This window comes from Saccopteryx bilineata, chromosome 6 (assembly GCF_036850765.1).
Source record: "Saccopteryx bilineata isolate mSacBil1 chromosome 6, mSacBil1_pri_phased_curated, whole genome shotgun sequence".
NCBI classification, from domain to species: domain Eukaryota; kingdom Metazoa; phylum Chordata; class Mammalia; order Chiroptera; family Emballonuridae; genus Saccopteryx; species Saccopteryx bilineata.
Genome location: NC_089495.1, coordinates 191,698,904 through 191,725,608, shown reverse-complemented (window position 1 = coordinate 191,725,608; position 26,705 = coordinate 191,698,904). Strand labels below are relative to the sequence as shown.

The window sequence follows — 26,705 nt, the reverse complement described above, 5'->3', positions numbered from 1 at the left end:
CAGCAACCTTGGGTCCAAGCTGGCGAGACCTTGGGGTCTCGAACCTGGGTCCTCCACATCCCAGTCCGATGCTCTATCCACTGCGCCACCGCCTGGCTTGAGCACGGGATCATCTGGTTTGAGCAAAAGCCCTTTATATTCTTAAAAATTACTTAAGACTTCAAAGAGCCTTTGTTTAATGCATTATAGCTATTGATATATACTGAATTTAGAAATTAAACGGATTTAAAAATATTTAATTCACCTGACCTGTGGTATGTGGTAGTGCAGTGGATGATGTGTGGACCTGGAATGCTGAGATCATGGGTTCAAAACCCTGGGCTTGCCTGGCCAAGGCACATGTAGTTGTTGATGCTTCTTGCTCCCACCACTTTCTCTCTTCCTCCCACCCTTCTAAAAATGAATAAATAAAGTCTTAAAAAATATATTTAATTCATTTACAACTAACCCTATGAACCACTGTGTATTAAGATAAATAACATGGCCCTGGCTGGTAGGTTCAACGGTAGAGCGCTGGCCCGGTGTATGGAAGTCCTGGGTTTGATTCCTGGTCAGGGTACACAGGAGAAGCAACCATCTGCTTCTCCAGTTCCCCCCCTTCTCCCACAGCCATGGCTCAAAAGGTTCAAGCAAGTTGGCCCCGGATGCTAAGGATGGCTCCATAGCCTTGCCTCAGGCTCTAAGATAGCTCAGTTGCCAAGCAACGGAGCAGTGGCCCCAGATGGACAGAACATCACTCTGTAGGGGGCTTGCCTGGTGGATCCTAGCAAGAGTGCATGTGGGAGTCTGCCTGCCTCCTTGCCTCTCACTTAATAAAATAAATAAATAAATAAATAATATACCTTATGAGATAACTATATTTTCCAAAGAACAAAATAAATTAGTGAGAAGAGTGGTATGACTTTGCAAATTTCTATCATGTCTGGCTTAAAACAGGTTTAAGAACTGAGGAGAGCTAGAGAAAACACGTCCCGTCCAAAGGGAACAGTCACTCCTTTGCTCTGACCAAATGTCTGTGGATCAGACTCTGCTTATGGTCCAACACTTTCCAACATCGGGGGTCACGTAAAAGTTCTCAAAAATCCCTTTGGACCATAACATCCTAGGTTTAGATCAGATATTTTAAACTCTTTCTTTTATCAGAAGATTAAATAGAGATTGATAAACGTTGTGCTAGTCAGGCATCAGGCGGTTAAGTACTCTATTAACCTTTATTTAACTAAATCTTAAATTTAGTCTACATACTGGATTGCATTTAAAGGAGACTTAATTTCCCTTTTCATAAATTTGTCAGTGATAGCCTGACCAGGTGGTGGCGCAGTGGAAGAGCATCGGACTGGGATGCAGAGGACCCAGGTTCAAGACCCCGAGGTCGCCAGCTTGAGCACGGGCTCATCTGATTTGAGCAAAAGCCCACCAGCTTGAACCCAAGGTCGCTGGCTCCAACAAGGGGCTACTTGGTCTGGTGAAGGCCCGTGGTCAAGGAACATATGAGAAAGCAATCAATGAACAACTAAGGTGTTGCAACGCGCAATGAAAAACTAATGATTGATGCTTCTCATCTCTCTCCGTTCCTGTCTGTCTGTCCCTGTCTATCCCTCTCTCTGACTCATTCTCTGTCTCTGTAAAAAAAAAAAAAAGTCAGTGATATATGTATGCATACACATGCACACCTACACCTTTTTTTCTGGGCAATATTACCCAACACCATGTTAGAACTTTTAAGGGCTATGAAATAAAATCAGAGTATAAATTCTCACTATGGAAACAAGATATACACATACCAAGTTCAATAAAACAGTATTAAAATATATGAGAAGTATAATCACAAGATCATGTGTCTTACTCTCTGAGGGGAGGACCATGGACCCCTTTGAATTTGATGAAAGCTCAAGAGGCAGCTCCATGTTACTAGGAGGGACTGGACTTGATCCTGACGGTAATTAGTGGGGAGCTGCAAAAGGCTCTGAGTAGGGCAAGGGATAAGACCAGTCTCCTGGGGAATGTTCAGGATGGGCTGGAAGACTTAAAGGCTAGGTTAGGGAAGTGCTACTATTCACAGTTTCAAACGCCAGAGGCATTTTCGCAGACTATAAAGCCAAAGGAATCTGCTTAGAGCAACTACTGTACTGGGACATGTTATCAAACTTCTTCCAGGCCTACATAGGTAGAAAACAGAGGAATATTAAGAAACTTAAGGCAGGGCATTTTGATTTGCATGACTGGTGGTGGTGGCTGCTATTTTCACAACAGTGACACAAAAAACAACTAGCCTTCACCATGCAGGCTTCAGATAAATATGTCAAAAAATTTAAAAGAACTGAGCAAATGCAGTTTTTATACAAAGACTATACAAAGTCAACTCAGGCTTCCCAGTATGTACATACTCATATAAATGATCTTTAGATACTTTTTATGATCATGAATAAGGGTCTACCACTCCATTAGAAAAAGAAAAGAATTTTAATTTATTGATTTTAGAGAGACAGAAAGGGCGAGAAGAGAGGGAGAAAGAGGGGGGGAAATTACATTTATTTGTGTTCCACTTATTTATGCATTCATTGGTTGATTCTTGTATGTGTCCTGGCCTGGGATCAAACCCACAACAACCTTGGCGTAACAACACTCTAATCAACTGAACTACCAGGCCATGTTACCACTCCATTTATAAAAATGGCTGGTCAGGGTTATTGGCTAAGTTATCTTCCACAAATAAGATTCAGAGTATAGTTTACTTTAGAGAAAATTCGTTCATTTCTCAGCAGAGAATTAAGAGCACAGGTCTAGAATCAAGTCCTGGCTCCACAACTTTCAAGCAATCTAGTTGTGTGACTGTGCAAGTTACCTTGAGTCTCAGAAAAACAGGGATTTCAATACTCCCTGCTCTATAGCGGGATAAATGACGTAAAACCTGAAAAGTGCCTTGTAGAATACCTGACACTGAGCACTGAATCACCATCTGCACTGTATTGTCCTGTGTTTAATCAAAAGATTTAAAAAAAACCTCACTTGACCCCATAATTTCCTTCCAGCTACCATCTCATTTCTTTATTCCTTAGCAAAAAACCTCAAAAGGGCTGTCTAGACTCCTTGTCTGCAATTCTTCACTTTACCTGCACCTACTCTAATCAGGCTTTTCTACCTAGTCACTCACCATAAGGGCTCTTGTCAGGGGCACCAAACAGCACACTCCAGGCAAATCCTGAGGTCAATTCTCAGTCCCTACTCCAAGTCCCTGGAGCTCCCAGCAGCACCTCTTCCTTTAACTTTCTCCCTTCCCTCCCTCAGTCACAGGTTCCCTTTCCACATCAGACTGCCAGGCCTCAGGGCACAGCCCACTGACCTCTGCTGCCTGTCTACTCTACCACCCAAGCGATTCTCCCTAGACCAAGGAAGCTGATGACTCTTCAATTTGTATTTTCAACTAACTGCCTTCTAGACATCTCCATTTAGATGCCTATTAGACCTCTCCAACTTAAAACACTTCCAAATAGAACTCCCTTACAGCCTGAACAGGCGGTGGCGCAGTGGATAGTGTTGGACTGGGATGTGGAGGACCCAGGTTTGAGACTCCGAGGTCGCCAGCTTGAGCGTGGGTTTATCTGGTTTGAGCAAAGCTCACCAGTTTGGACCCAAGGTCACTGGCTCCAGCAAGGGGTTACTTTCTGCTGAAGGCCCATGGTCAAGGCACATATGAGAAAGCAATCAATGAACTAAGGTGTCGCAACGAAAAACTGATAATTGATACTTCTCATCTCTCTCCGTTCCTGTCTGTCTGTCCCTATCTATCCCTCTCTTTGACTCTCTCTGTCTCTGCTGAAAAAAAGAAAAGAACTCCCTTACACTCTTCAAAAACTCAAAGCTACCCACTCCTCAGTCTTAGTATATGGAACATTTACCAGATTGCTCTGGCCAAAATCTTGGAGTCATAATAAGAAATCTTTCCCTTACATCCCATATCCAGCCCATTTCCAAATATATCCCAAGTATGATCCTTTTCACCATCTCCACTATGATCACTGTAGTCCATGCCACCTCAGCTTCTTACCTGGTTTCTGAGTCTACATGGTCTCTACCTACAGCAGACTCTCCACAGTGAGCCTTTAAAGGTAACTCAGACCCAATCACTCCCTACTCTAAGCCCTCTCTACTGGCTTCCCCTTGCAACCAGCACACACCCCAAATCCTTCCCGCATCGCCTAGCGATACACTTGCTTCTCCAACACCATTTTCTGCTACCCTTTTCCTGGCTCCTCACTCTCCTTCAGCCATACCAACCTTAAGTTCCCGAATGGGCAATCTTTCTGTCTTTGCACTTGCTGTTCCCTCACCCTAGGATTCTCCCAGAGCTCTACACAGCTGGCTGGTTCCCTTAATCCTCATTAAGGTCTAACTTCTTGTTCCTGTATCTTGCTTTATTTTTCTTCACAGCACTCATTACCACATGACAGTTTATTGTCTATCTGTCCCATATGAACATAAATTCTATGAGGGTAGAACTTCACCTGTTTTGTTTACTGCTGACTTTCCCATACTTGAAATGTTTTGCTCAGAGCATGCACTCAAATGCTTGAATGAATGAATGAATGAACGAACGAACAGTGACTGGGATAGCCAGGGATATAATAGCTAGGGATATTATTTCAGAATGAATGATGCTCAATGTCACAAAATTCTAACTCTGGTATTTCTGAGAACACAGCAAGGAAACATTCATGGCATTATTAAAAGTAAGTCTAACATTATAAAGATCATCAAAGGGACTTACTATGGATTTTGAATAGCCTGAGAAAAGTTATACATTAAAATTTGAGTATAAAGATTTCAAGAAGAAACACAAATCTTAAATTAGAAGCTGGGCAGTCTGTAGAAGTCCTCTCAGAACTGCCCCCTCAAATACCTTGACCCTCACACAATGTCTGTGCTGTATTCTTCTTTTTTTAATTTTCTTTTCTTTCTTTTTATTGTCTGACTCACTCTCTGAGCTTCTTAAGTTAGAGCTGTGACTCATTTAATCCTGCTTCCCTGGAATCTGGTATACTGCCTGGCATATAATGGTACTCAATAAATATTTCCTGATTAAACAGTATCTTTTCCGTTCCTACTGTAAACTCAAATGTGGTCTATTGTGGAAAAAATATTGGACCCTGATACCGTTTTCTATTTTGGGATAACTATACTTTTTCTTTTCTTTTTTTAAAATAATTTTATTTTTTTAATGGGGCGACATCAATAAATCAGGATACATATATTCAAAGATAACAATTCCAGGTTATCTTTTTTTTTTTTTTTTTTTGTATTTTTCTGAAGCTGGAAACGGGGAGAGACAGTCAGACAGACTCCCGCATGCGCCCGACCGGGATCCACCCGGCACGCCCATCAGGGGCGATGCTCTGCCCACCAGGGGGCGATGCTCTGCCCCTCCGGGGTGTCGCTCTGCCGAGACCAGAGCCACTCTAGCGCCTGGGGCAGAGGCCAAGGAGCCATCCCCAGCGCCCGGGCCATCCTTGCTCCAATGGAGCCTTGGCTGCGGGAGGAGGAGAGACAGAGAGAAAGGAGGGGGTGGGGGGTGGAGAAGCAAATGGGTGCTTCTCCTATGTGCCCTGGCCGGGAATCGATCCCGGGTCCCCCGCACGCCAGGCCGACGCTCTACCGCTGAGCCAACCGGCCAGGGCCAAGTCCAGGTTATCTTGTCGTTCAATTATGTTGCATACCCATCACCCAAAGTCAGATGGTCCTCTGTCACCTTCTATCTAGTTTTCTTTGTGCCCCTCCCCCTCCCCCTTTCCTTCTCCCCCCCCTAACCACCACACTCTTATCAATGTCTCTTAGTTTCACTTTTATGTTTGGGATAACTATACTTGATAGCTAGTTTTAATTTTTTTATTTTTATTTTTATTTTTAAATGAAGTGTGATCAAGGCTTTTAGGGAAACTTTTTTTTTTTTTTAAACAGAGACAGAGAGAGAGTCAGAGAGAGGGATAGATAGGGATAGACAGACAGGAACAGAGAGATGAGAAGCATCAATCATCAGTTTTTTCGTTGTGACACCTTAGTTGTTCATTGATTGCTTTCTCGTATGTGCCTTGACCGTGGGCCTTCAGCAGAAAGTAACCCCTTGCTTGAGCCAGCAACCTTGGGCTCAAGCTGGTGAACTTTGCTCAAACCAGATGAGCCTGCGTTCAAGCTGGTGAACTTGGGGCCTCGAACCTGGATCCTCCGCATCCCAGTCCGATGCTTTATCCACTGTGCCACTGCCTGGTCAGGCAAACTCTTTTTTATTTTTATAAGAGAGAGAGGGAGAGAGAGAGAGAGAGAGGTGGGGGGGAGGAAGGGAGAGAGATGAGAAGCATCAACTTGTAGTTGCAGCACTTTAATTGTTCATTGATTGCTTCTTATACACACCTTGACTGGGGAGCTCCAGCCAAGCTAGTGACCTCTTGCTAAAGCTGGCAACTCTGGGCTCAAGCCAGCCACATGGGATCATGTTGATGATCCCAAGCTCAAGCCAGTGACCTTGGGATTTCAAATTTGAGACCTCAGGATGACACTCTAATTCATTGCGTCACCACCAGGTCAGGTAGAGAAACTTATTTTTAATGAGAGAAAAATGGTTTTTTCATTCAAACCATAAAACAAAGGATTCTCCACTACAAAATAAACTTTGTTTCATAAAATGCCTATGAAGCATGTCAAACCATTTAGAAACTGCACATAAAGTTAATACATCAATATTTTCTACAAAGCAAGAATGTAACATTTAATTCCAAATGAACTGACCATATTCTAATATTCTAGTTCTAGAATTTCAGGGGAAGTCCAGGGACATAAACCCAAACTTTGGTGGAGATCCTGTAGACCTTGTGAGTATATCAGTGAAGACTTCATCCCATCCTAAATGGCGAGAATAAGCTCAAAATCATGATATATTAATTTTAACAGAGGATTTCAATAAATATATTTAACATAAATCTATATATGCCCAAACCCCTCAGAAGCACAGCTGATCAAAAACCTCAAAATACGGCCCTGGCCGGTTGGCTCAGTGGTAGAGCGTTGGCCTAGCGTGCAGAAGTCCCAGGTTCGATTCCCGGCCAGGGCACACAGGAGAGGTGCCCATCTGTTTCTCCACCCCTCCCCCTCTCCTTCCTCTCTGTCTCTCTCTTCCCCTCCCGCAGCGAGGCTCCATTGGAGCAAAGATGGCCCGGGCACTGGGGATGGCTCCTCGGCCTCTGCCCCAGGCGCTAGAGTGGCTCTGGTCCCGACAGAGCATCACCCCCTGGTGGGCAGACCGTCGCCCCCTGGTGGGCGTGCCGGGTGGATCCCGGTCGGGCGCATGCGGGAGTCTGTCTGACTGTCTTTCCCTGTTTCCAGCTTCAGAAAAATACAACCCCCCCAAAAAAAAACAACCTCAAAATACTCTAACATGTTTTTCTTTAATGCACTGAATCAACCTAAATTTTATAATTCCTACATTAATGTGAGTCTAACTCCTAAGAGGCAGCTGGAGAAACAGCTTCAAGTGACAATACAGAAGATGTAAATATTGACCCTTATTAGTTTTAACAGATTGTACCTATGAAAATGTTAAGATAACTTCATCCAGGTGCTAAAATATCACAGTAATATGAGATTTTAAAAAGAAAACGTTGCCTGACCTTCAGTGGTGCAGTGGGTCAAGAAACTTATTTTTGACCTGGAACACTAAGGTCACCGGTTCAAAACCCTGGGCTTGCCTGGTCAAAGCACATATGGAAGTTGATGCTTCCTGCTCCTCCCCCCTTCTCTCTTTCTCTCTCAAATGAATAAGTAAAATCTAAATAAATAAATAAATAAGTAAATAATAAAAAGAAAACATTTGTTCCTGTTAAATTAGAGTTCTTTCCAGAGGACTTTTCCTGGACCTGTCAGTATCAAGTCAGTTGCGCTGGCCAGGTGGCCCAGTAGGTTAGTGTCATCCAGATACACCAAGGTTGTGGGTTTGATCCCCAGTCAGGGCACATATAAGAATCAACCAATGAATGAATGAATAAGTGGAACAACTTACTGATGAGAGAAATCGATGGTTCTCTAAAATTGGTAATTTTTTAAAAAGCCAGTCATTCTCTTGGCTACATATAAACTGAAAAGTCAGCTTGACCAGGCGGTGGCGCAGTGGATAGAGCGTTGGACTGGGATGCGGAAGACTCAGGTTCAAGACCCCGAGGTCACCAGCTTGAGCGCAAGCTCGTCTGGTTTGAGCAAAAGCCCACCAGATTGAGCCCAAGGTCACTGGCTCGAGAAAGGGGTTACTCGGTCTGCTGAAGGCCCGCGGTCAAGGCACATATGAGAAAGCAATCAATGAACAACTAAGGTGTTGCAACGCACAACGAAAAACTAATGATTGATGCTTCTCATCTCTCCGTTCCTGTCTATTCCCTCTCTCTGACTCTCTCTCTCTCTCCCTCTGTCTAAAAAAACCCACAAACAAACAAAAAAAACCCTGAAAAGTCAGCAGCCTCAGAGTATTATAAGGAAAATATGACAACTAGGTTGAAAAAGCATGAATATTTGATAGGGGTTTACACCATATGACAGTAAAACTTTTTTTTTTTTTTTTTTTTTTTTTTTTCATTTTTCTGAAGCTGGAAACAGGGAGAGACAGTCAGACAGACTCCCGCATGCGCCGGACCGGGATCCACCCGGCCCGCCCACCAGGGGCGGTGCTCTGCCCCCCAGGGGGCGATGCTCTGCCCATCCTGGGCGTCGCCATATTGCGACCAGAGCCACTCTAGCGCCTGAGGCAGAGGCCACAGAGCCATGCCCAGCGCCCGGGCCATCTCTGCTCCAATGGAGCCTTGGCTGCGGGAGGGGAAGAGAGAGACAGAGAGGAAAGCGCGGCGGAGGGGTGGAGAAGCAAATGGGCGCTTCTCCTGTGTGCCCTGGCCGGGAATCGAACCCGGGTCCTCCGCACGCTAGGCCGACGCTCTACCGCTGAGCCAACCGGCCAGGGCGACAGTAAAACATTTAATGCAACACAGCAACATATTCAAGTATTTCTGGTACAAAAAAGGATTTTGAAACAGCTTTTGGGAAAATCATAACCACAAAGCAGCAGCTATTACAGCATGCCAATCTAAGGAAAATCCTGGCCTGCATCTTGATTTAAAAATGGTAGAGGCTCACAGGTTTCTCCTGAAAAGAAAACTGCTAATTAAAACTGATCTGGTTGCCCATTCAGGGAAGACTACATTGAGCTAGGAGTCTGGCTGGGAAATCAGGATGCCTGGAAGATGATGTACCTGGCTGGATTCAATGTTCCTGAGCAGAGGACGTGAAGTCAGGGGAAGTTCACTTTTATTGTGAGCAACCGGCAGGTGCAGTCTGGCCGCCTGGTCAGCGCCTGCCCAGGAGCGTACTTTCCTCTCCTTTACAGCAGTGGCTCCTCAAGTACGGTCCCCAGAGCTGCGCCTACTCACCACCTGGGAACTTGCTAGAAATACAAATTCTCAGGCTACACACCGGACAACTACAGTGCACCACAGAACTACTGAATCTAAAACTGAGGGTGGGGATAGGGCTCAGTTTCTGATACACTCTCCAGGTGACTCTGATGCACATTAGTTTGAGAACCACTGATCTGAGGGGAAGAAACAATGGTAATCTTTACAGGCCAGACAATATGAAAGCACACAGCCAACGACAAAATGCAAGACCCTGTGTTTTTTGCTCTGAGATGACCAAGGCCAAAGGTCAGACTTTCTCTGATGGGGTGGAGACAAAGAATAAGATGTGGGAAGTGTGTTAGGACAGTAAGGGAAGGAGAGGACAGTGTTAATTCTGGCCTTAAGTCCCTTTAAAAATACCAGCTCATCAGGGCAAGAGCTTTCTTTTTGGAAAGACTGAACAATCACTTTTGCTTCTGCCCTATCGGATACATTGTTTTCTTCAAATATGTCAAGTTTATACATTTGGCTACATCAAGGTAAGGCCTGAATTAATTTACAGAAACTTCAATATTTATTGAGCACCCATTAAATATACATCAGGGACTATGCTGAGTGTGAGCGCTAGGGACATAGCAGAGAACAAAGGAGATTCCTATCCTGGTGGAAAGGCACAGAAAACGTGCAAAACAGATAAAACTTCAGACAAGTTAAGCACTTTGGAAGAGAAGAGAACAGAGATGTGATAACAACTGAGGAGAAGACTACTGAATGGGGTGGTTGGGGACGGCTTTTCTGGAGAGCTGAGACCTGAAGAACACGAAGCAGTCAGTCATGTGAAGATCTGGGGGCAGAACACACATTCCCAAAAGGGAAAGACAAAAGCAGAGGCGTGTTACTATATCACATCAGGTCAGGGGGCAGGCAATGCCAAGATCGCAGAAGGCCTTGAGGGCCATGGAGAAGAGACCGATTTTATTCCAAGTGCAGCAAGGAGAGCTTTCTGCAGGGCTGTGGCAGTTTCTCTTTCAGTCTCCTCTATGGATCATTCTGCCTCCTCCATGAAGAATGTATTAGAAAAGGGCAAGACTGGACGGAGGAGGCTTTTGCTTTTGCAGACTTCTAAGTAGAAGATGGTTCTGGCTGGACAAAGACCATAATGGAGAACAGGAAGATTTGGCATCTATTGTTCAGTTCTACCTACTAGACTTGTGATGGGGGGAATGAGGATGAGGAAAGAATCCTACTTGACAGTCACTGCTACCTACCCATGAAAGAAGTAATCAGCCAAGGCAGAAGTGTCAACAGACCTGTCACTGGCTGAAGGAACTTGAGATGCCTAGCTGAAGGACAGGCAGTGGGGGCTGGAAGAATGATAGTGCAGCCAAGAGCATGTGTCCTGGAACAGAACTGTCCCGGGTTTGTACCCTGGCTCTGCAAGTAACTGGCTCTGAGCCCGTTTCCTCACCTTCACAACAGTTAACCTGCTCCAAAGGGCTGCTCTGAGAAATGAGATGTTTAATGCAGCGTGTAAACACACAGTAAGCCTTAGATGTGCAGCTTAAAAAGAAATCTGAAGTGCTGGCATGTAAACGAAGATGAGGACCTACTTTGTACATGATATGAGGGGTCTCAAGCACAATGACTGAATTATTGAGTATAAGGTAGAAGCAGGAGCTACATTAGAATGAACTTCACGTTGCTCAGAATGGGATAAAAAAGGGGCCAGGGATGGTATAAAAAGGGCTCCTGCTACAGGTGGCAGATGCTTCTCATTAAAGCCCTTTTTCTCACAAGCGTAACTACTCTAAGACCATGGTCCTAGGAAGAGCACACGCCCAAAGCCACGCCTTCCTAGGAGCAGGCTGGGGAGCGGACTGAAGTCAAAACCCCTGGACTCTTTCTAGTCTGAGCGTGACCACTCCTTGCCCGACCACCAATCTCCCTCAGTAATACGGTAGGGCCGACACTTCCCTTGGTTAGTTCACTGGGTTGGGGCAAGTTGGATGAGATGACACAGCAGGTAAATCAAAATGCTTGGAAAACTCTAAAGCACAATACATAATATAAAAGTAGAAATGTTCAAATATTTACTTCACCAATGTGCTGCTCTGTACTTCACCGGGGCTTTTCAGAATTACAGAGGATTCCTGACCTTACATTCTGTATTCCACTTTGATCCAATTATTGCAGAGCAATATTCAGGGGAAAGAGAGGGGGAGGGAGAAAAAGAATGTGGTTGGGGGAGAAGGGTGGTTTTAAAGTTATCATGAAGGGAAAAATCATGATCATCAAAATCAACCATGGGGCCTCACTTGTGGTGGCGCAGTGTTGACCTGGAACGCTGAGGTCACTGGTTCAAACGAAACCCTGGGCTTGCCCGGTCAAGGCACTTATGGCAGATGTTTCCTGTTCCTCCCCCCTTCTCTCTCCTCTCTAAAATAAATAAATAATTAAATAGAAATCTTAAAAAAAAAAAAAATTCACCATGGGAATCCCTAAGGACAGCAATAGGTTGTCCAGGCCCAGTACAGCATGACCCCTCCAGCACTGGAGCAGACTGCTGTTTCTTCAGCTGGGCACTGTAGGAAGCAGCTCTCTTGAATGCCAGGCTCATGCTGTACAAAAGGCACTTAGCTACGACAGGCACAACGAGATGCTCACATAGTGAGACACTCGGGACGAGACCAACTAAGAGTCTATAGGTTTTCATCTCCTATCTCCACCTCTCTGTGGGGAACACCTTTGAATGGAATGGAAGATTACTTAAGCTCTACTGCCCATATGGTTAAATTTTCATAAGTTGAGTGTGTGTATGAGGCCATGCCAATATATGTAAATTTAAAATCACACCCAGCCAGGGCTTACCCTTCCGGCACCCGGTTTCTGGTTATGTGTCAGGGAGGCCAATGGGATGCTGGGTGAGAAGAAGGACCTGGCAGCCAAGAGCCACTGTACGAGGTCCTGCAATCCTGGACAAGGCAAGAGAAAGTCACCTATCACAAGCATCTGAAGGAATTCTAGTGCGCTTTTCATAATAATGCCACCCTCCAGGATCTATGCAGAAATCATACCCTGCAGAACCAAGTGAGGTGGGAAGGTACCTAACCAAGTGTGAAAGCAGTGACCATAAAAAACCAAGTTCAGCCCTTATAGGAACTCAAAGGATTCACAGCTGTTTCCTGGCAACCAGGGGCAAACTAATGGAGGGGCCTGTTCTAAACTTAGCTAAGGAAGGCCTCAGGGCCCCTGACCACACTCAAAGACTTCTCAGGATTAGAAAGCAAAGAAGCCAGTACCTTCGTTTTAGTTTAACCCAATTAAGATCTTTCAGTTTCCATTTTAGCACTCTGCCCTCCTTTCACTGCCTTGGGCACAGGTCAGATCTTGTCATTCCCCTCTTTTTCAGACTTTTGTTCATTTATTCAATAATTATTTACTGAATGCTTACTTCACACCAGGCACTTGTTCAATGGCTTCCCTTTATGACTGAATAAAATCCAAAGCCACATCTAACTCACCATCGCTAATAAGCCTCCCTTGCAGTCTAAGGCTTCTTCTTTCAGTATACCACAGTGCCTTTGCACTTACTATATCCTCCCCTCCTGCCAGTAACACACACTGTAGCGTTGGCTCCTTCCATCATTTGTCTCAGTTCAAATGCCCCCTCTCAGAGTTTTCCCTGACCACCTCTCCAGACACCCTTTTTATCACATCACACAATTTCCTTCCTAGCATTTACTGCTATCTAAAATTTTCTTTACTATTTGCTCCATAATAGCCTTCTCCCTAACTAGTATAGAAGTTCCTCAAGGACAGGGGCCATGCCCACCTTGTTCACTATTCACGATGAGACACAGCAGGCCCTCAGTAAATATCTGTTGAATAAACAGACAAAGGAGTTTTGGGAAACCCTTTTAAGGCACCTGGAAACCTGTTCTGTGTTACCTAAATCATGCCGAGTGCTCCTGTATTCCACTAGACAGCAGCTAACATTGCTTTATCTGACCACTACTGCCTTCATGAGGCACTCTTCAATAGGCAGGGCCTCAAGAAACTAGAATTAAGTAGCTGTTAAACCAGGTTGTAGGTAGCCAATCTCAAGTGACTGACAACTGGGCTGAGATGCAATACCCCCATAACACTGGCTGCTACAAGTACATTGTACCCCTTTTCCCCCAGTTCATAGCAGCCCGGCAGGAGTGTCTCTAGTGAGTTTAGCACAGCAGCCCAGCCTGACTCAGCCTCTCTCTCTGACAGTATCTGTGGCAGTATCTTGGTAAATGAATTGACTAAGCACTGTGAGCTCTCCTCGGTCCTCCACTTGCTGCTGTTAAGTATAAAAAACAACTGTGGTAGGTCACATTAGTTGGATCCCCTACATCCATTTCCTTCTCTTCCCACTCAACAGACAAAGATGACTCCTTAGGATACTAGAGGAACAACATGTTCATATTAGGTCATCAAACCCTCTCCAAACTGGGCTGCTGCGGTGGGGCCTTCAATAGCTAGAGGATTTCAGTACCAGGCTAGTAGCCGGGATTACTTCCTCCATCAGAGCTCACCCACTATCTGGGAGGACCTCCTTGGCCAACTTCACTGGTGGGCACTACAGGGTACAGCCTCCTCAGCAACAAAAGGGCACTGTCTCCCTCAAATCCTGCGCTTCCAGAATCGGACTCTCTTGTCTCATCAGCCCCCCACCTCAGGAAGGCCAGTCTGAGTCCATCCCCCGATGTCCCACCTGGGTATGTTGAATCTGAAAAAGATCTTTTCCGGATGTGATTCTCAGGCCCATCTTAGGTGTGAGGAGCAGGGAATTCAGCCTCAGAATCAGTACTGCATAACCTACTGGGAGAACTCCCCCTCCCCCAAAGTGGAGCCTCCCTTTCCTGCTGCCCAGCCTTCCTTCCCTAAACATTCCCATTGCCTGTATTCCTCTCCCTATACCCATCTAGCCCTCTTTTCCTAATGTCCAAAGGAGTGGGCAGGAGTGCCAGTCTCCATAAAACCTAGAGTTCCAGGGTATGCTTCCCTCACCCAATGGAGGAGAATTTCCTTCTCTTAAACGTGACCATTTCCCACTTTTACCCACACTGCAAGGGGCTTCCCTCAGTTGGGATCCCGCCCCAACCAGACACTTCCAAGGCTCCCAATCTCTGCTGCTTTCCACCCAAAATCGCAAAGTTTCCAGCTACTGCCCCATCGGAGCCTGCCTCCTAAAAGCTAACATTTGTGTCCTCCAATAGGGGCTGTAATGACGGGGTCATTTCACTATCGGCCGCACCAACCAGCACCCTCAGGAATCTAAGAGATCCTTTCCCCTCCCCCTCACCGATCGTGTGGAGACGCCCTTAATCCCCCCAGAATCAACAAGCCCAAGGCTTCCATTTTCTAATTAAAATACAGATTTCCCCAACTAACCCTATCCTCAAAACTAACGCTGGAGCCGTCCTGGTAGCCAGTAGAGGATCCCCCTCAGTCATCCCTCAGGATCCTGTTTCCTCCTCTCATCCATCCCGACGGGCTTCTCTGAAGTCTCAAACGGCCATTCCAAGACTCCCCCCTCACTCGGACCCACAGCACCCAGTAAAGGACTTTGATCCGCTTTGGGGCGCCTCCTTCTCCTCCTCTAGGGAGCCTCTCGATCTCTCCCAAAAAGCCGCCGACCCCGAGGAGTGCCGCTGGTCTCGCCATTCGTTCGCTCCCGCTACTCATCAGCGCCGCAGGACCAGGCCCTTCCTCTCAACGGGGCCCTCACGCCGCCCTGGGGAGCTTCTGGGCCTCGCCGCGCCGCCCACAGGCCCCTCAGGCCCCCGCCCGTGCTTCCGGCCGCCGCCTGCTCCTCCTCCCCACTCAGGCCGGCCGGGTTGCCGCCACGGATCCCGGCGGACAGAGGCAGCGCAGAAGCCCTGGTCACGCTGCAAAGGCCTTTGCGAGTCCCCGACCCCCGACCCGAGCCCCAGATCCCTCAGCCGGGCGGGCCCGGCACCCCCGCTCACCCGAGCCTGTGGTGGCTGCCATCTTGCGTCGCTGTCGCTCGAAGGCCGGCCCCTTCTTCACCCCCCACCCGTTCCTGGGACCTTCTGCGCAGGCGTGCGCGATTGCGCAGACGCTGCCGCTGACGCCGGATCCGCGGACCACGCGACCCGGCGCGGGCGAGGTTTTTTTTCCCTCTGCCTGTTTAAGAGAGGAAATATTTGCGAGCGGAAGGGCCTAGCAAACTGCAAGTCCTGCGCCCTTGGGTGTGATGGGGTCTTGAACTGCTTGGTGAGAAGGGCACGGGTGATCAGTCTGGGAGGGCGCGATTGTTAAAAGAAAAAGATGAAAAGAAAGCTATAATAAGAGCTCCTATTTCCCTTCGGTCATTCTCCCATCTGGCTGTAGCCTCACAGCGTCTCTACTGGGTCGGAATTAATGTGAAAAATGAAGCTGAAGGGGTTAAGCGATTTTTCTAAACTCAGCTATTACGTGAATGAGTCAGAATTTGAAGCCAGGCCAGATCGTCTTGCTTCGAGTTGATGCTCCTGGGCTAGAGGAAGCTTGTAGTGAGGCAGCTAAATGATTTTGAGGGCATTAAGGTGGCAGGGAAAGCCTTCATTCATTCACTGATCAATCCATTTGTTCATCCAAACAAACAAGCATCCATTTCATGCCAGGCACTGCGCTAGTTGCTGAGAGTGGTTATACATCTCTGAAGAAACAAGTCCCTGCTCCTATGGGCTTACATTGTAGTCGGAGACAGAGCAAGTAAACAAATAAATAGGAAAGAACATAATTATGATAGGATAGAGAGTAAACCAGGGAAGGGGCGCCAGGAGGTAGTCAGAGAGACTCCTAAGGTGGACTCCTAAGGTGATCACATTTCAAGGGAGACCAGAATGATGAGAAGGAGGTCTGAATGTTGAGGTAGAGGAAGCAGTTTGTTTATAGGCTGTGGAGACATATATCCTTCTTTACTGTAAGTGGTCTGAGAAGCCCTTACATGGTTGTGGAAACAGGCTCTGAGAAGTGAAGGGACTGCTTCAAGGTCACACAACTAAACACTGGCAGAGGGAGGACCAGAACTTTCAGTATAGGAAACCAGAATGCCAGAAGCCTTACCCAGCGCATCTAGTTCATCACCTTGTTCAGACAGCGATGCTTCCTGAACGTTTCTCAACCATCCACTTTTCCTACTCAGGGTAGGCTGCCCTTGTCTTCCACTTCGATAATGCCAGCCGCTTTTATTTCCGCCTCCAAGGTCCATTCTCTACATGGTAGCAGAGTCTGCTCAAAAACCTTTCCACTAAAACTTTCAGTGGTTCTCTCTACTCCCTCAGGATAAAAATACAGACTCTACAAATTGAGTAACCATAGAATTAGCATCCAACAAGGACAATCACCAGAATGAGAGGAGGCCTAGTATAATCTTGTTGGGACAACAAGAATAAACCAGAATCCTCCAGGGCAAATCAGGATGGATGGCCACCTTACCCACAACACTGCATATAGGGCCAGGCCTAGAATGAGGCCAGTTAAGTGTCTTAAGGCACCAAATTTAAGGAGGCTTGCACTCTGAGGTCATAGCTCTGCGCTTGCACAACTCTAAGTGAATGCCTCCCTAAAATTTGCACCCTGGGTACCTCCCTTTCCCCCTTCAATGGCACTGCCTGCACCTCTGAGACTTGCTGTATCTCTCCAGTTACATTGGCCCTCCCCCCCCCACCCCGCGTTGATTTAGGAGAGAGAAGTACCACTTAGTTGTGTGTGTACCCATCGACTGCTTTTCATACATGCCCTAAGGCTCAAACCAGCAACCCTGGGGTCAAGCTGGTGACCTTGGTGCTCTATCCATTTTGCCACCGGCCAGGGCTACAACAGCAATTTGTCAAGGGCTCTGGAACACATCCTTTCCCTCCTCAGGGCCTTGGACTGTGCTGTTCCCACTCTTCAGTTCTCACAGACAGCATCCCTCCGAAATTTGACCTGGATGGCTGAATCAAGGTCAAATTCAGCCATAATTGAGTCTCTAAGTGCCATGTGTATCTCCTTCCCAGTACTGGCCACACACAATTATTTTGACATTATTCCATGTATCATATGATTCAAGTTAACCTTGAAGAGAATAGAAAATATTTGCCCTGGACTTTGGGTCACTGTGAAGCATCAGATAGCAAATGGAAAGTATTTGGGCTCTTAAGGTAGACTCAACTCTGGAGTGTAATTGCCCAGGTTTGAGTGTTCCTTCACCACGCACTTTGCTGTGTGATTTTAGCCGAAAGACTTGAATCTCCCGGTTAGTTTCCCCTTCTCAAAAGAAGGATGAGCATATAACCTCATAGGGTGGCTGTGGAGATAAAATGATTTGATAAAACCGTTTGGCACATTGGGAGGAGGGGACACTTGAAGAACTGACATTTACCAAGATATCGTCCCACTTTTAATTCTCACAAGTCATTGTGGCAACTCCTAGGAATATGCCCATTTTATTATTTATATTAAAAGTTTGTTGATTTTAGGGGGGTGGTGAGAGAAGTATCAACTCATAGTTTCTTCACTTGCTTGTTGTTTGTTGTATGTGCCTTGACCTGGCAAGCCCAGGGTTTTGAATCGCGACCTTATTATTCCAGGTCGACTCTATCCACTGCTCCACCACAGGCTAGGCAGGATAATCCCCATTTTATAGGTGAAGAAATTGAGTCTTTGAACTAAGAGATGGAGAAGTGAGGATAACACATGTTTCTTATCCACAGTGCTGATAAATGTTTACTCGCATAGATCCCTTGGTTCTCGTAGGGGATTTTCTGGCAAGCAAAATCGAAAAAAACGCGTTATTTCTCTGTAACGCACCTCAGGAGGAAATAGGTTAAGCAGGGTGGCCCGGAGCATACTGGTTATTATAGTCCAGCGGTGCCGCAGAGCCTGCTGGGAGTTGTAGTCCCACGTTGCTTGAGCAGTGGAAGGTTCCTTTCCTGCACCTGAGCCGTTTGGCAACTCGCTTGAACCGGTAGCTTCAGCTGATGCAGACAGAAGAGTCCAATTTTTATGGGATTGTTGGGAAGATTAAAATGGTTAATAGAACTAAAGAATTTAGAAAAGGGCTTGGCACAGAACGAGGGCTATGTAAGTATTAGTTGCCATTTATTAATTATTTAATTTTCAGTGAGTCTTGAAAAGTAGCTATTATCGCCCTGGCCGGTTGGCTCAGTAGTAGTGGATGATTGATGCTTGTCATCTGGCGTGCGGGAGTCCCGGGTTTGATTCCTGGACAGGGCACACAGGAGAAGCCCATCTGCTTCTCCACCCCTCCCCCTCTCCTTCCTCTCTGTCTCTCTCTTCCCCTCCGGCAGCCAAGGCTCCATTGGAGCAAAGTTTCCCCGGGTGCTGAGGATGGCTCTGTGGCCTCTGCCTCAGGCGCTAGAATGGCTCTGGTTGCAACAGAGCAAGGCCCCAGATGGGCAGAGCATCGCCCCCTGGTGGGCATGCTGGATGGATCCCGGTCAGGCGCATGCGGGAGTCTGACTGCCTCCCCATTTCCAACTTCAGAAAAAAAAAAAGAAGGAAAAGAAAAGAAAAGTAGCTATTATCATCACCATTTGTCAATGAGGAAACTGAGGCTCGGAGTCGTTAGATGGCTTTCCCAGAGTCACACAAGCAGGAAGGAGTAAAATCAGATTTGGAATCTAATTCTCTTAATCATGGGGCACTTGCCTCTGATGAGGGAGCCGGAGCCTGGGAGGTTTTAAGCAAAAGATGGGCGGGTTGGCATTTTTAGCGACTGACTGTTGGTCCCGTCACCGTGTCCTTCGGTGCTCACAGAAGCCCAGTTTTGTTTAGGAGGCCAGGAGGTCCAGTGTCTAGGTGTGAATCCAAGACAGTATTGGGCACTGCCATTTCCTTTTGCTATTGATTGATCCAGTGATGTGCCTGTAACCTAGTTCTTTCTGTCCAATGTGTTGGGGAGGGTGCATGTTTGGAAAGTTTTACTCCTTTGATAGTCCCCTTTCCTCCTTCCTATAATATGAGATTGTGATGACTGGAGCTGTGGCAATCATGATGAAACCATGAGGCACATCCCTGAGGCCAAAAAAACTAACACATGGAACGTGCCAGCAGAGAAGGCAAGAACAAGAACCTGGATAGTGTAGTTGAGCTGCTGAACGAACCCCGGGGCTGCCTATCTTTAGGCTTCTTAAGATGTGAGATAATAACTATTACTTAAGTTGATCTTAAAGGTAAGTTTTGGTTGTATATAGCCAAAAGTATACCTAATAGATAGATAGAGGAAGCTGGCACAGTGTTCCAGTTACGAGATATATAAGCATGGACTGTTAAACAGCATTTATTCCAAAACATTGTTGCCTGACCAGGCGGTGGCGCAGTGGATAGAGCGTCGGACTGGGATGCGGAAGACCCAGGGTCGAGACCCCGAGGTCACCAGCTTGAGTAAAAAGCTCACCAGCTTGACCCAAGGTCACTGGCTGGAGCAAGGGGGTTACTTAGTCTGCTGAAGGCCTGCGGTCAAGGAACATATGAGAAAGCAATCAATGAACAACTAAGGTATCCTAACGAAAAACTGATGATTGATGCTTGCCATCTCTCTCTGTTCCTGTCTGTCCCTATCTATCACTCTCTCTATGTAAAAAAAAAAAAAAAAAAAAAAAAAAAAAAAAAAAATCCAGTCCTACTACCTGATATAAAATACAAATGTTAAAAAAAAAACATTGTTCTCAAGAAGGTGAGAAAACATCTAGGCAGTTTGAGAACCTCTGGGATGTGAAAGGCATGAATACTTTGAAAAAATAAATTAAAATATTTAAAAATGCAATATACTTTACAAAATCTACGATATTATTTTTTGGAGCAATGCATACTTCTCAAACTCTAATGTGCACACAAATCACTAGGAATCTTCTTTTCTTTTGTGACAGAGAGAGAGAGACAGATAGGGACAGACAGGAAGGGAGAGAGATGAGAAGCATCAATTCTTCGTTGCAGCACCTTAGTTGTTCACTGATTGCTTTCTCATATGTACCTTGACCGGGGGGCTACAGCAGACTGAGTGACCCCTTGCTTGAGCCAGAGACCTTGGGCTCAAGCTGTTGAGCCTTGCTCAAACCAGATGAGCCTGCGCTCAAGCTGTCGACCTTGGGGTCTCGAACCTGGGTCTTCCATGTTCCAGTCCAATGCTCTATCCACTGCACCACCGCCTGGTCAGGCTGGGAATCTTTTTTTTTTCTTTTCAGGCTGGGAATCTTAAAACGAAGATTCTAGTTCCATGGGGGTGGGGGTTGTTGAGATTCTATATTTCTAAAAAGCTCCTAGGGGATGCTAATGCTGACCCACAGACCACACTTTGAATAGCAAGGTTGTGGACATGATATCATTTTGTTTATATTTCCAATTTATAGTTAATAAAAAAAACCCTAACCTCATGCTATAGCTTTCATAATACAAACTACAGATAGTATAAAGCTGACGAACTGTTGGCAGGAAGTGGCATGGGTACCCAGAAGACAGAGAGTAGAGTATCTGGGGAGGGTCTGTAGTTGATGGGATGTGTAACACATTTTCTAGTGGCGTTTCATGGCACATACATGGCATTTTGTCCCCCTTTGGTGTGTCTGAAGTATGGCATTAAGATACTTTGATGGTTGATGTAGTTGCTAACATATGCAGCCAGAAAGGAATTGGATTGGGTGGGCAGGGGGTCATGGTACAATTCATTCGCTCGCTCCTCTATTACTGGGCACTGGTTGTTTCCATTAGCACACAACCACACCCATTCACTTGCATATTGCCTGTGGCTGCTCGTTCAATACACAAGCAGTCAAGACACCAAGTGGCCTGCAAAGCCTGAAATACTTACAATCTGGCCCTTTACAGAAAAATTTATCCAGAAACACCAGGTTGTGGTTTCGATCTCCGGTGAAGGCACATATGGGAAGTGACCAGTGAGTGCACAACTAAGTGGAACAACAAATGAATGCTCCCTCTCTCTCTCCCTTCCTCTTTGTCTCTCTAATATCAATCAATCTTCCTTCTGTATAGTTGACTTCTATAATGTCAGAGTTTTTATAGCATCTGTTACTTCTGTGGTCAAGGAAAAAGTAATAAAAACCAGGGGTCTGGAGTCAGGGGAAAACAAAAAGGATGAGGTTTCTAAATTTATAAAGAGACCTTGCAACTCATTAAGAAAAGATAAACAATCCAAAAGAAAGATGACAATCATAGCAAACATTTACAGAGTATTTAGTATGTCCCAGAAACATAGTGTTTTGGTTCTTTTAATCTTAACTACCCTATGGGGTAGGTACCATTATTATCCCATCTCACAGAGTGGGGAACTGAGACACAGAAAGGTTCAGTAACTTGCCCAAAGTCACAGGCTTATTAAGTGGTAGAGCCAGGATTTGAACCCCAAGCTTTTAACCACTACTACCCCGCCTCCCAAGAAAAAATAGGAAAAGGACAAGTACAGAGTAAGGAAATGAGATAAGATACCCAGTCTCGTTTAACATATTGTATTTCAATGATTCTAAAATGCAAATTTTTATATTCAAACATCTGTGAAATCAGGATGAATCTTATAATCAATGATGTCTTAGATTCAATGAAATACAGTAAGAGAAATGCAAATTAAAACCACCTATCAGATTGGCAAAGAACAAAACACTCGATAACACCCTGTGTTGGCAAGGGTGTGGGGAAACTGGCACTCTTCAAAGTTGTGAGTTTAAATGGGCATGGCCTCAGTGGAAGGCAGTGTGGCATGAGCTATCAGAATGTAACACACAAACACCCTTAACCCAGTTGTTCCTCAGGATTGACCCCTCAGGTCTACTGATCCTTCTGAGCAAAGATTTCAGTTCTCCAATATACATAATAGTTGTTTGTATTACCCAAGACTGAAAACGACCCAACATCCAATGAAAGATGAGTTTAAAAAGCCAGGTCCACGTAGCTTTTGGAATGCTATAGGGAATGAGGAAGCATTGATATAACACTGTCTCCAAAATATATTGAGTGAAAAAAGGCAAAGTGCAGAACTGTGTATATAATATTCTACCTATTTTATGAAAGAGGGGACAGATATGCCTCTATGCCTGTATAAGGGACTTGGGAGGGTCTTGTCAAAATGATGGTCTCTGGGGAGGGGAACTGAGGGTTTGGGGGGGGACATGAGTGGGGAGCAATTTATTCTTCACTCTAGACCAGAAGTTGGTTAAGTTTTTCTGTAAAGGGCCAGATTGTAAGTATCAATATTTCAGACTTTGCAGGCCATTTGGTGTTTCGACTGCTTGTGTATTGAACGAGCAGCCACAGACAATATGCAAGTGAATGGGTGTGGTTGTGTGCTAATGTTATAATCGATACTAAAATTTGAATTGCGTGTGTTAGGAAATATTTCCCCTCAACTTTAAAATAATGCTCATGGGGCCAGAGAAAAACTGGTTGGCCCAATTTGCCCACTGGCCATAGTCAGCTGACCTCCCTCCACTGTTGTATTGTTTGATTCGAATTCTTTACCTTATTGCATGTATTACTATTACAAAATAATGTTTAAGAGGGGAACTTGAGATTTTAGGTTTATTAAAAGGGGGTGGGGCCCTGGTGGGTTAGCTCAGTTGGTTGGAGCGCCATCCGGAAACACCAGGTTGTGGTTTCGATCTCTGGTGAGGGCACATATGGGAAGTGACCAATGAATGCACAACTAAGTGGAACAACAAATGAATGCACCCTCTCTCTCTCCCTTCCTTTTTGTCTCTCTAATATCAACCAATAAATTAAAAAACAAAACCAAAATGGGAGTGGGGTTAAAATTGGGGGCTGGCACCCTACCCAGTGCCCTCTAAGTGAGCACAGAGGACACAGGACATCTGGAGCTGGAAATCCGCTTGCCCTGCACTGCCACCTGCCTCACTCCACCACAAGATAGCAGCACAAGTCCACCTCAAACTGGGCTATCCCTGCACCAGTTGGGAAGTAGAGGGCAGAAGTCAAAACACACAGACCTGTTTCATTTTGCCTAAGGCATATTTAAAAAATGGACCCAGCCCTGGCCAGTTAGCTCAATTGGTTACAGAGTTGTCCTGATACACCAAGGTTGGGGATTTGATCCCCAGTCAGGTCACATATCATACAAGAGTCAACCAAGAATGCATAAATAAGTGGGACAACAGAGGGATGTTTCTCTAAAATTAAAAAACAACAAATGGAACTAGCATGTAAAAAATCTGGATTCTCAGCGCCTTTTTAATCAGCTGATGTAAGTAGCAGCTGCCCTTTGGGACCTGGTGTCTCCAGGCCACCCAAGTTGTCAGCATCAGCTGCTCTTACTAGCTGTGGGCAAGTCACTTGCCTCTCCGGGGTCAGGCTTTTTTTTTTTTAATTTTTATTCTGTATTTAATTACTGGATGCAATCTTTTTTTTTTTTTTTTTTTCTGAAGCTGGAAACGGGGAGGCAGTCAGACAGACTCCCGCATGCGCCTGACCGGGATCCACCCAGCATGCCCACCAGGGGGCGATGCTCTGCCCCTCTGGGGCATCACTCTGTTGCAACCAGAGCCATTCTGGTGCCTGAGGCAGAGGCCACAGAGCCATCCTCAGCACCCGGCCATCTTTGCTCCAATGGAGCCTTGGCTGCGGGAGGGGAAGAGAGAGACAGAGAGGAAGGAGGGGGGAGGGGTGGAGAAGCAGATGGGCGCTTCTGTGTGCCCTGGCTGGGAATCGAACCCGGGACTCCTGCACGCCAGGCCGACACTCTACCACTGAGCCAACCTGCCAGGGCCTCAGGCTTTTTTTTTTTTCTTTCCCCTGGCTCAGGGCAACTAACAGGTTGATAGGGCCTGGAAAATCTCCCCAGCAGGCCTGGGAGTGGGAAACCAACCCCTGCAGCCCAGTGTTTCTTATCTGGCCCCTCCAAGGGGCTTGGCAGTCTGCCCATTCTACCATAGACTTTTTTTGTAGAGAATTTTGATGTTTATTTGAGCCAAACTGGTGACATGCTGAGAGCACGATCTCAGATGCTCTCCACTCTAGACTTCTTTTGGTAACACCTTTTTTTGGGGGGGGGTCGGGATCATCCCTCTCTCCTCACATCCTGTGGTTTGGGACCTGCTGATCCTGCCTCTGCAACACCAGGTGGACGTATTACACTTCAGCCCTGGCCAGTCAAAACACTTCGCCACCAGTTTACCACCCCCACGAAGGCGACTGGTTCAGGGGATGGGCACATGACCCAGTCTAGGTCAATGAGAGCCTGCCCTGGGGCTTTTGTTGCAACTACCAGAAAAGGAGACTTTTCTCATTGCTGAGCTGGTCCAATGTCAACTAAGTGAAAACAAGAGTTAATCAGAGACCAGGTTCTTTTTTTTTTTTTTTTTTTTTTTTTCATTTTTTCTGAAGCTGGAAATGGGGAGAGACAGTCAGACAGACTCCCACATGCGCCCGACCGGGATCCACCTGGCACGCCCACCAGGGGCAACGCTCTGCCCACCAGGGGGCGATAATCTGCCCATCCTGGGCGTCGCCATGTTGCGACCAGAGCCACTCTAGCGCCTGGGGCAGAGGCCACAGAGCCATCCCCAGCGCCCGGGCCATCTTTGCTCCAATGGAGCCTTGGCTGCGGGAGGGGAAGAGAGAGACAGAGAGGAAAGCGCGGCGGAGGGGTGGAGAAGCAAATGGGCGCTTCTCCTGTGTGCCCTGGCCGGGAATCGAACCCGGGTCCTCCGCACGCTAGGCCGACGCTCTACCGCTGAGCCAACCGGCCAGGGCAGAGACCAGGTTCTGATGAATCATGTGAGCCCCTGGTCTTGCCAAAGCTGAAGTCAAAACCACTTCTGAACTTTTCAGTTATATGAATGATAAAATTATTCTTGCCTGTTATAGTTTTTTGTAATCTATGATGAATTCTAATACCCCATCCTTTTGTGGTCCCTTTAAACACAAATCAAAGTCTAGTTGTGGGCAAACTAAGGTAAAGGAAGTTATGGGTCACATTTTTTTTAAAAAAATGCTTTATTGCCTGACCAGGCGGTAGCGCAGTGGATAGAGCATTGGACTGGGATGCGGAGGTCCCAGGTTCGAGACCCCGAGGTCGCCAGCTTGAGCACGGGTTCATCTGGTTTGAGCAAAAGCTCACCAGCCGCCCTGGCCGGTTGGCTCAGCGGTAGAGCGTCGGCCTAGCGTGCGGAGGACCCGGGTTCGATTCCCGGCCAGGGCACACAGGAGAAGCGCCCATTTGCTTCTCCACCCCTCCGCCGCGCTTTCCTCTCTGTCTCTCTCTTCCCCTCCCGCAGCCAAGGCTCCATTGGAGCAAAGATGGCCCGGGCGCTGGGGATGGCTCTGTGGCCTCTGCCTCAGGCGCTAGAGTGGCTCTGGTCGCAATATGGCGACGCCCAGGATGGGCAGAGCATCGCCCCCTGGTGGGCAGAGCGTCGCCCCTGGTGGGCGTGCCGGGTGGATCCCGGTCGGGCGCATACGGGAGTCTGTCTGATTGTCTCTCCCTGTTTCCAGCTTCAGAAAAATGGAAAAAAAAACAAAAAAAAAACTCACCAGCCTGGACCCAAGGTCGCTGGCTTGAGTAATGGGTTACTCAGTCTGCTGAAGGCCCACAGTCAAGGCACATATGAGAAAGCAATCAAGGAACAACTAAGGTGTCACAATGCGCAACGAAAAAAAAACGAATGATTGATGCTTCTCATCTCCGTTTCTGTCTGTCCTTCTGTCTGTAAAAAAAAAAAGTGCTTTATCTCTGACTACTCTGGGTCTTTTGTCATTTCTGCCCTCATAGGCTTTCCCTCCCCTAGTATTGTAGAAACTCTTTAACCAGATGAGATATTGATTGTAATGCCTGTGGTATTCACTACTGAATCTGTGCCTAGCACATAGGAGGTGCCTTATAATTATTTGTTCAATGAATAAATGAACAAGATAATCATTTGTCTGAAATGTCCAGTATCTCCCCCCTTGCCTCAGCTTGTGTCCCTACTTTCCCAACCTCACCTTCCACTTTCCCCTTGTTCATTTCAGTACAAGCATGCTATCTCTTAAAAAACCTAAGCCTGTTCCTGCCTCAGGACCTTTGCACTTGCTGTCCACTCAAGCAGCATCTTCCCCATTTTCACCCCAGTTGGCTCCATCTCCTACTCCAGATCTCAGCTCAAATGTCAACTCTGTGACAGGCCCTCCTGGACCACCCTGCTTTTCCAATATGGTTCCATGTTGTTTAGTTTTCTTTGCAAATCAGCATCTGAATGCCCATGTGCATTTATTTATGTTTACTGTCCTTTCCCT

The 26,705-nt window shown here is 46.4% G+C and overlaps 1 protein-coding gene across 4 annotated transcripts in view; it reads right to left on the bottom strand.

Annotated features, from left to right (window-relative positions):
* The window catches only part of UBE2V1 (ubiquitin conjugating enzyme E2 V1), a 35,335-nt gene extending 19,831 nt beyond the window's left edge, over positions 1-15,504 (bottom strand). Inside the window, exons 1-2 of one of the 4 annotated variants that reach the window (XM_066234159.1) lie at positions 15,428-15,460; positions 12,294-12,397 (exon numbers count right to left, since the gene is read on the bottom strand). Coding sequence is in view for 1 of the 4 variants with exons in the window: in XM_066234156.1 (XP_066090253.1) it covers positions 15,428-15,449 (22 nt within the window). In the remaining 3 variants the exon portion in view is untranslated. Of the gene's footprint in view, positions 1-12,293; positions 12,398-15,427 lie in introns of all 4 variants that reach the window. The other 3 variants (XM_066234160.1, XM_066234157.1, XM_066234156.1) reach the window with 3 other exon arrangements.
* Positions 15,505-26,705: the final 11,201 nt, after the last annotated feature.